Source organism: Tachysurus vachellii, chromosome 20 (genome assembly GCF_030014155.1).
Source record: "Tachysurus vachellii isolate PV-2020 chromosome 20, HZAU_Pvac_v1, whole genome shotgun sequence".
Lineage (NCBI taxonomy): Eukaryota > Metazoa > Chordata > Actinopteri > Siluriformes > Bagridae > Tachysurus > Tachysurus vachellii.
The window spans coordinates 2,474,919-2,485,297 of NC_083479.1; the positions used below are offsets into that span (position 1 = coordinate 2,474,919).

Consider the following 10,379-nt stretch of genomic DNA (forward strand, 5'->3'; position numbering starts at 1 on the left):
TAGATTATTCCTAGATTTTTTTATTGTTTATTTTTTAACACAGGCAGTTTTATTTATTTATTTATTTATTAATTTATTTATTACAGTGTGTAATATATTTGAAAAAAAAAAAAAAAAAAAAACAGAAAAAATAGTTTTGTAAAAAAAAATTGCTTTAATTTCAGTATTTATGTTTTGAAGCCCCACCCACGCAGGGACACAGCCGCTTGGCCCCGCCCCTTTCCACTAAAGCCGTCTCCTAACGTCTGCTACTGCATCTTACTGCTCTATAAACCCTATGGTGTATTCTGTAACTTAGTATAAACCTACTGTGCATTTTGAATAATTATTTATATTGTGGCAGGTTGTTTAGTAGCAGTTCAGCCATCTGTAATTCGGAATCACTCGATTCACGCTTCTGCTGATGTATTTATATTCTGTTTGTTTGGCTCCATCAGAGAAATACAGGAAATCTGTTGTAAAGACAGAAAAGCGTACAATAAACACATGAAATTTATTTTTACATCGCCAATAGTATTTAACTTAGTGAGTTAGCCAGGCTTAGATGCGTCTTTGTTGGTGTTGTTTACATTTCCAGCATTTAGCAGACACCCTTATCCAGAGCACCTCACCTTTTTTTATCTCATTTTATACTCTACAACTGCGCAATTGAGGGTTAAGGGCCATGCTCAGGAGCCCAGCAGTGGCAGCCTAGTGGATGTGGGAACTGAACTCAAAACCTTTTGATTGGTAGCCCAACACCTTAGCCAATAGGCTACCACATCCCTTCATGTTGTTGTTGTTTGTGCCTCCATCTAACCAAACTGCCCCACAGCCCAGATATGTAACGAATATTAGAGATAGTTTCGCATGCCAAGGCGGCTTACTGCTTGCCAGATACTCATCAATATGAACCGCTTGGGTGCGAATACTTTTGCTCATACAGCGTATTTACAATATGCTTACCCCCGTTTTGAAAAGCAGCATCCACTTTGTTGCCGATACCAGGAAAATCTGCATTAATAAATTTTGGGAAACCAGCGTCCATTTTTACAGTGAGTTCATCAAAGCTATAAAAAAATAAAAATAAAAAGCACAATTAAAATAAAATACATTTAATTTGTTTATTCTATATGTTTTTCACAAACGTTAAGCTTTTCTTCTTCTTCTTCTTCTTCTTCTTCTTCTTATTATTATTATTATTATTATTATTTTTATTATTATATTTTTAGAATAAATTATCCCTACTTTGTTCACTTAATAATGATAATAATAATAAAATGAATATGAATAACAATTACCATATTTATGTTCAATCTAAAATATATCCAATTTCTGTAATTTATTTATTTATTAATTTGTTGTTATTCTATTCATTATTACCTCCAATATTTATCCCCGGTAAAGAACAGAGTGCGTCTCGTGGAGTCCACGTGCACCGCAGCGTCGATCTTCGTGACTGACGCCGGAAAGCCGAAATGTGAAATGTGCTTGGGATATCCGGGTAAAACGGAGGTTGCTGTCACGCCCCAGTAGTTCTGACCTGCATGGATCCACACACACAGACTTACTCTTCATGGACATCTATTCTGTGAATATGAAGCATTTGAGTATGTTCAAACCTTTGAAAAAGTAACTGATGCTTTTTCCTTTGAGCTCATAAGCTGCATCCACAGACGTGATGGAGGGTCACGTAGAACTGATTAGAGTCTGAGGAATATCTTTCAGCAGGGTGCTTTTCTTCCAGTAGTAGCTTATAAGAAAGAAAGATCTATCTATCAAGACTCGATCTGGAGTAAGGAAAATATCAAGTGAAAATCCAGGGAACATTTTCATGCACATAAAATGATGCCTTACTTATTCTTGAAGAAGTAAAGCTCATTTGTTATGCTGATTGCAGCATCAAACACTAAGTCCTGGTCGCACGGCTCTGGTGGAGACGGGTGTGGTTGTGAAGTCAGTTGTGGACACGTGCACTCACACACACCACGACCTATACTGTTATGTGCACCATAGAGTGCCTGGATTCCTTGTTTATCGTCTGGAGGCAGCTGATACCCCTGAGTGTTGACGTATTTGTATGTAGGGTACATGAGAGCGGAGGAATCTCGTGAGTGATCCAGTCCTAGCGCGTGGCCGAACTCATGGGCGGCCACCAGGAGAAGGTTGACACCTGAATCACAACATGTTTAAACATTTTAATGTATTGTCCGTCTGTGAGTCTGTGACTGTGTGAAAATCTCAAACACAGACGGTTTCTAACATGTTTCAAGTGTTGGATTCCATTAGAAATGCTATTTATTTATAAATCTTTATATCTATCTGCTGTACCTGCTGAGCTCAGAGTCCATTTCTCATCTTCATCGAAGTGAGCATCACCTCCTTCATTAGGACCAGGAGACATGGCGTGAGCCAGAACGTTACCCGGCCCATCGAACGGGTGAAAATCTCCATGATCTGAAGAAAAGAACGTATTAAACACCATGAAAACACCTTAAACCAAACCCTGGTCACTGTAGTGGCCAAGCGGTATTTACAGTAGGAATCTCTAAGATTTGCTTTAATACAAAGATATAAACTGATGGACTGGCAAAACAGTGAAGTATCTAGGAACTTGTGTGTGTGTTGCTGTTCTGAAGAACATCTAGTACACCCACTTCTGGCTTTGAAGAGAATCGTGATGTCGGCCGTGTCGCTGTGGACCTGCTTAAAGCTGAGAGGAGTGACGTCGCTGTACAGCTTGAACGCCTGAGCGATCGTGGCATCCACTTCCCCCTGGCTCAGATCTGTCGTGTACTCGGTTATTCTAAAGTTCAAGCAAATATGAATGAAATTTAGCTTAGAAACACCGCTAGCACAAATACCATCATCAACCAATGGAATTTTTTAGATGCTTTCACTATCTTTGATGTCCCTCAAGACTGAAACCAGCCACTCTCTGAACTAACCTATAGGGTGTACATGAGCTAACGGGTCTCTACAAATGGCAAGTATTGCTTTGATTGACAGGAGATTGAAGCACAAGTGTTTAAAACTCATAACCTACTGAAGATAAGGTAAATGCTTAGATAGTTTGACTCCTCCAGAGACAATCTCATTCTCCATCAGAACCTCTAGTTATTCCATCAGAAGCACTCTGTACCTGTATGTGATGGTCTGCTTATCCCACTTGGGCTTGCCGTAGAAATGTCCGTAATTAGAAACGTCAGAAATGCCGCAGCGTGGCTTCTTCATCACCTCGATGGTTTTGGCGTCTAGCTTGCCCGTCATTTGAAGCCCAAAAAACTCCTGCATTTTCTTCAGGTTAGTTTCAAAGTCCTGCATGTTCACATGACCAATTCTGGGTTAATGAAGTGCTGGAATATGAGTAGAACTGCTTCAGATATTCCTGAAGGAACAAGACACAAAATCAGCCAGGTTGAGCTGAGCTTCTCAATGGACATTTACTGGAAACATCCATAACTATATACTGTACCTCAGCTTTCTCCTGATCCTCTGTGGATATTACAGGAGCACCAACGCAAAGCGTCAGACATGCTGCTAGTGTCAGCACGAGAACTGCCATGTCCCTCATCTCCAGGCTCTCCTCTTCTGCCGTCCTGGACAGATGATTTAGAGATTATATCTGCTGGATCCAGCCACAACCACCCTCTCATGCACAACCACTCTGTTTACCAACCACTCTCCCAAAAGCAGGGCTGAACTCTGGACAAGATAAATCATTTCCCAATCTTCCCCTGATTAAACAAACAAGAAGAGAAGACAAGTTCTGAACTCATTACAGAATATGATACAGTGTCTATAAATCATTTCTTCTTCTACAAGGACATGAATAACCAAACTTAGAACCCTTAAAAGTTCAATCTAGATTCTTTCAACAAATTATCTGAGAAATATTCCAAAGAACCCCTTGAAGAACCCTGGTTTAAGAGTCTGTGGTTTATTTGCGCAAGTGAGAACACACTCATGTTCAACATGTTCTCCGTGATTGGGTGAATGTTATTGTTTCTATGAGCACTTTACAAAGATTCTTTTAACCTTTAGCATTTTTTAAACCGTCATTTGGTCCAATAAAGATTTTATGAGCCGGCTTTCAGCTCTACATGTTAGTCTAATGTTTTTTTCTTTTTGGTTCCTACACATTCATTCATTCATCTTCTACCGCTTATCCGAACTACCTCGGGTCACGGGGAGCCTGTGCATATCTCAGGCGTCATCGGGCATCAAGGCAGGATACACCCTGGACGGAGTGCCAACCCATCACAGGGCACACACACACTCTCATTCACTCATACAATCACACACTACGGACAATTTTCCAGAGATACCAATCAACCTACCATGCATGTCTTTGGACCGGGGGAGGAAACCGGAGTACCCGGAGGAAACCCCCGAGGCACGGGGAGAACATGCAAACTCCACACACACAAGGCAGAGGTGGGAATCGAACCCCCAACCCTGGAGGTGTGAGGCGAACGTGCTAACCACTAAGCCACCATGCCCCCTGTATAAATATTTGCATACGTTAAACTGAACTGAAAATTTCTTTTAGATTTAAATTTCAGGAACGCTCATTGTACATTGGACATCGTTGTATTGTAGTGATATATTGAGCATCCTGATTTTACACACAATTTAATAAAGATTCAAAGGTTTTATTTGCCACATACACAGTTACAAAGCAAAACGTCTAGCAATTTACTCACATTAACCTGAACCGATTCGTATGTAAACAGGAGAGATTAGAGGTCATCCTGAAGGACGATCAAAGCTCCCAAAAACAAAGATTTCAGCTTTAATCTCCATGTAATGGTTCTAACATCAACAGACAAGAAGCCCATATAGAAATGTAAATGAGCACACGATGTGTAATCGATACGTAAATGACCCGATAACGTCTGGTCACTTCGAGGCTGTAAGTACTGGAACAAAATTTGTGCAGCAAGTGGAATGTGTCTCCAACTTCATCTCACTAAATATTGACATGCAAGCTCAAATATTGTCCTGTTGACTCAGGGGGACAAAAGCAAAATGCAGAAATCGATTTAACTTGGACCTGCTGTTTATTTTTTACATTCACCCTGAGAAAATAAAAACAAAACAAGAAAATCAAATAGAAAATGCTTTGAGAGTCAAGCTGTGTGTGTGTGTGTGTGTGTGTGTGTTTGTGTGTGTGTGTTTGTGTGTGTGTGTGTGTGTGTGTTTGTGTGTTTGTGTGTGTGTGTTTGTGTGTTTGTGTGTGTGTGTGTGTCTAGATCATGAACGAGCTTGGAATGTTCACAATAGTATGTACTAATATTATATTTTTATTTACAGTAGATGAAATAGCTTAGTTTAGAGTGTGTAATGTTTCTATACTCTGTAGGTATTCTGTTTCTGTTAAAGACAGTAGAATACTCCAGTGCATTATGGGAAATCATAGTTCAATGTGTTTTTGAAATACAAAATCGTAAAACCCAAAAAATTGCGCACTGTTTGGTTAATACGGTGAGATTTCCGACATAGATAAGAGGATGTGAACCGAATTACATACCGCCCCTTTAAGTTTCACCCTTTAACAAAAATTGTCATTTAAAAACAAAATCTTCATTTGGCTCAAACATCCAGGCAGGAATAATAAATCTACAGATGCTCAATTATGAACTATTTAGTGATATTTAAATCAAGCAGAAGATTTTTTCACTGATGACTTTTTTGCTCAGTAGCAGTTCAGCCATCCGTAATTCAGGAGCAGACGATTCACGCTTCTGCTGCTGTATTTATATTCTGTTTGTCTGGCTCCATCAGAGAAATACAGGAAACCTGCAGGATGTGAAAGGAACAGAACACGATGGGGGAAAAGGAAACGTATACACGAGTCATATACACGTGTGCTTGTAGAAATGAAAACGAATGAGATGAGAGATCTTTAACGTGTGTTTATACCGTAGTTTTCAAATGCGGCGTCCACTTTGGAGCCGATACCCGGGAAATCAACGTGAATTGGTTTGGGGAAACCGATGTCCATCTTTCCGGTGTTCTCATTAAAGCTGACCAAAAATATTAGTTTAAATTAATCATTTAAAAAAAATTGATTAACTAATATGTTTTATAATAATAATAATAATAATAATAATAATAATAATAATAATAATAATAATAATAATAATAATAAAATGCAATCTTCTTCTTCTTCTTTCCCTTATTATTATTATTATTATTATTATTATTATTATTATTATTATTAGGCCATCCTTAAAAATATTTTGGTTTGCAGTAACAGTAAAAAAAAAAAAAAAAAAAAGGGGGGGGTGGGTAGGTCTATATTTTTTTTTTCAAGTTTCAAGTACAATTTTGGTGATGGTGATTACGTAGGTATGACTTTAAATAAATTAGCATCATTGCAAACCTTATTTTGATCCTGGACACAGTTTTTCCAGAACTTCGTGCCAAGTTAAAGCGGTGTCGAGCTGTTTTAATGAATTTTTTAGATGTATTATGGCACCCGAACACGTTAATATTATTTTATTGCTTTTGTATTAGTTGTTAGAAGAGTAAAAAAAAAAAAAAAAAAAAAAAAGGTCGGTCTTAATTTACAACCGGCAAGTCGCTCGGACTTAAAGCAAAAAAAAAAAAAATTGTCGGTCGGGTTACGACAAACAAGAATATTTTTAAGGATGGCCTTATATTATTATTATTATTATTATTATTATTATTATTATTATTATTATTATTATTAAAATATATACAAATTCTGTAAATTCTTTATTAATTTGTTTGTTGTTATTCTATTCATTATTACCTCCAATATTTATCCCCGGTAAAGAACAGAGTGCGTCTCGTGGAGTCCACGTGCACCGCAGCGTCGATCTTTGTGACTGAGGCCGGAAAGCCGAAATGCGACACGTGCTTGGGATATCCGGGTAAAACGGAGGTTGCTGTCACGGCCCAGTAGTTGCGACCTGATCAGCAACACACACATTCATTTACACACACATTCATTACACGTTAATATCTGCAGTGTGAATGGCAGTAAGTTTAAGTTGCGTGAAACTGAAATCCAAACCTTTTAAAAAGTAACTGACGCCTTTTCCTTTGAGCTCATAAGCGGCATCCACAGAAGAGATAGAGGGCCACGTAGATCTGATTAAAGTCTGGGGAATATCTTTCACCAGGCTGCTTTTCTTCCAATAATAGCTTGTAAGAAATAAAGATGAAGTTTAGTGAACAAATCTGTTTGTCCGGTTCCTATTTCTTTAGAAGGAAAAATGTTAAATTAAATACAAAAAAAAAAAAAACAAAGTGGTGCGTTACTCATTCTTGAAGAAGTAAAGTTCTCCTCTTATGCTGGTTGCTGCGTCAAACACTAAATCCCTATTGCACCGTGCTGGTGGTTTTGTTCCCGGTTGTGGATTTGGTTGAGGCTGTGGTTTGGGGTGTGGTTGAGGATTTGGCGTTCGACGAGCACCTTTAAGATCGAGCGAAAGTAAATTGTAAGAATGTAGTATACAGTGTATTGCAATTCCTCATCCTAACCTGGTCTGATCTACTGTTACACGTACCATAGAGTGCCTGGATTCCTTGTTTATCGTCCGGAGGCAGCTGATACCCCTGAGTGTTGACGTATTTGTATGTAGGGTACATGAGAGCAGAGGAATCTCGTGAGTGATCCAGTCCTAGCGCGTGGCCGAACTCATGGGCGGCCACCAGGAGAAGGTTGACACCTGAATCACAACATGTTTAAACATTTTAATGTATTGTCCGTCTGTGAGTCTGTGACTGTGTGAAAATCTCAAACACAGACGGTTTCTAACATGTTTCAAGTGTTGGATTTCACTAGAAATGCTATTTATTTATAAATCTTTATATCTATCTGCTGTACCTGCTGAGCTCAGAGTCCATTTCTCATCTTCATCGAAGTGAGCATCACCTCCTTCATTAGGACCAGGAGACATGGCGTGAGCCAGAACGTTACCCGGCCCATCGAACGGGTGAAAATCTCCATGATCTGAAGAAAAGAACGTATTAAACACCATGAAAACACCTTAAACCAAACCCTAGTCACTGTAGTGGCCAAGCGGTATTTACAGTAGGAATCTCTAAGATTTGCTTTAATACAAAGATATAAACTGATGTACTGGCAAAACAATGAACTATCTAGGAACTTGTGTGTGTTGCTGTTCTGAAGAACATCTAGTACACCCACTTCTGGCTTTAAAGAGAATCATGATGTCGGCCGTGTCGCTGTATATCTGCTTAAAGCTGAGAGGAGTGACGTCGCTGTACAGCTTGAACGCCTGAGCGATCGTGGCATCCACTTCCCCCTGGCTCAGATCTGTCGTGTACTCGGTTATTCTGTAATGTGAAATGCAAACTGTAATTTTCACACATTATCTCATCCTACACTTATTTTTTCTCGTCGATGCCTAAAGTGTGATCACATGTCACAGAGAAAGTTTGTATCTTGCTAGCGTGATCATACGGTTAAACAGTTGCTCCTGCTTCTGATGTCTTTATGCTGTTATCATGAAAGAGCAAATCATTAGCAGTTGGCTGTAACTTTGTCAGATATCTTGCTCTAATATCAGCACAACTCAACATGGTACCTGTATGTGATGGTCTGCTTATCCCACTTGGGCTTGCCGTTGAAATGTCCGTAATTAGAAACGTCGGTAATGCCGCAGCGTGGCTTCTTCATCACCTCGATGGTGTTGGTGTCTAACTTGCCCGTCACCTGAAGCCCAAAAAACTCCTGCATTTTCTTCAGGACAGACTCAAAGTCCTGCACTTTCACTCGTCTCCCACTGATGGACGGAGCGCTGGGGTCTGAGTAGAACTGCTTCAGATATTCCTGAAGAATCAAGACACAAAATCATCGATGCATGAAGCATGAAGAAAGTAGAATCAACAGACAGATAGATTATTATTAGTCAGATTTTAAACCTCAGCTGTTTCCTGATCTGTTGTGGACGTCGCAGGAGCTCCGCTGCAAAGCACCAGAAACGCTGCGAGCACCAGCACGAGAACGGCCGTGTCCCTCATCTCCAAGCTCTCTTTACTCCATTCATGGAGGGAGGATGATGAGTTTATATCTGCTCTATCCACCCACCCCCACCCTCTTATTTACGACCATGCTATGAAAGCATAGCGACAGTCAGAGGAAAAGTCTTGACATCATGTCTTGACAAGCCTAGAATCTAAATGAATGAGGGGGTATTTAGTTTTGTCACGTAGCTTTTGTCAAGAAGACACGTGTACGTGTAGACAGGTGATGTTGTTTATACGGAAACGGAGACGGATATGAACATAGTTTGAAACAGTCATTTCTTCATCACAGAGCGAAATAATGAAAACAAGCTTAGATAAAAGGTCAAATCAGAAAGGACAGCAGGTGACACCGAGTCAAGACGACGTAATTCTGCTTGTTGGTTCATTTAATTACGCGAAAAGAATCGTTCTGTACTCACGACGCTCAGGGCCGACAGATGTAAAAGCTCTCCGTGGTTAGATTTCTATTCCATTGGTTCAAATCCCAGCCTTCACCTGCTTAACTCAATACCTTCAAGCTCTTTTGGAATAAATAAAAGCTACTGAGGTTGTAAACCTCTTTTTAACTGAGCAGAAGTGACACGACTCGCATGTTGATGCGATCAGGTGGGGTTAAAGATCATCTTAAAGGACAATCAAGCTGAACAGGGCAAAGATTTCAAGCCGGATGTCCCTGTAACGGTCATTTAAACTGGGCAATTTGTACGTCAATGGAATGAATCACCATATAGAAATGTAAATATACAGAAAAGTACACAAGTACACTTAATGTAAATTATTGTCCTGTGCTGAGAGAGAGAGAAAGAGAGAGAGAGAGAGAGAGAGAGAGAGAGAGAGAGAGAGAGAGAGAGAGAGAGCGAGAGAGACACACAGAGAGAGAGAGATACAGAGAGAGAGAGAGAGAGAGATACAGAGAGAGAGATACAGAGAGAGAGAGATACACACACAGAGAGAGAGAGAGAGATACACAGAGAGAGAGAAAGAGAGCGAGAGAGAGATGCACAGGCACACACACGGGAGAGAGAGAGAGAGAGAGAGAGAGAGAGAGAGATGCACAGGCACACACACAGGGGAGAGAGAGAGAGAGAGAGAGAGAGAGAGAGAGAGATATGCACAGGCACACACACGGGGGGGAGAGAGAGAGAGAGAGAGAGAGAGAGAGAGAGATATGCACAGGCACACACACGGGGGGGGAGAGAGAGAGAGAGAGAGAGAGAGAGAGAGAGAGAGAGAGATATGCACAGGCACACACACGGGAGAGAGAGAGAGAGAGAGAGAGAGAGAGAGAGAGAGAGAGAGAGAAAGAGATGCACAGGCACACACACGGGGAGAGAGAGAGAGAGAGAGAGAAAGAGAGAGAGAGAGAGAGAGAG

At 40.2% G+C, this 10,379-nt stretch overlaps 1 protein-coding gene across 1 annotated transcript; it reads right to left on the reverse strand.

Moving 5' to 3' along the window:
• Positions 1-121: 121 nt before the first annotated feature.
• Positions 122-9,006, reverse strand: mmp30 (matrix metallopeptidase 30). The gene is given in 21 exon segments (XM_060896609.1): positions 122-452; positions 946-1,049; positions 1,363-1,522; positions 1,602-1,732; positions 1,837-2,152; positions 2,311-2,436; positions 2,637-2,785; positions 3,122-3,298; positions 3,300-3,367; positions 3,455-3,598; positions 3,655-3,716; positions 5,686-5,781; positions 5,905-6,008; positions 6,761-6,920; positions 7,025-7,155; positions 7,273-7,426; positions 7,521-7,682; positions 7,841-7,966; positions 8,165-8,313; positions 8,565-8,809; positions 8,902-9,006. Coding segments are annotated over 21 exon segments (2,967 nt in total). The 5' UTR covers positions 9,001-9,006; the 3' UTR covers positions 122-348.
• Positions 9,007-10,379: the final 1,373 nt, after the last annotated feature.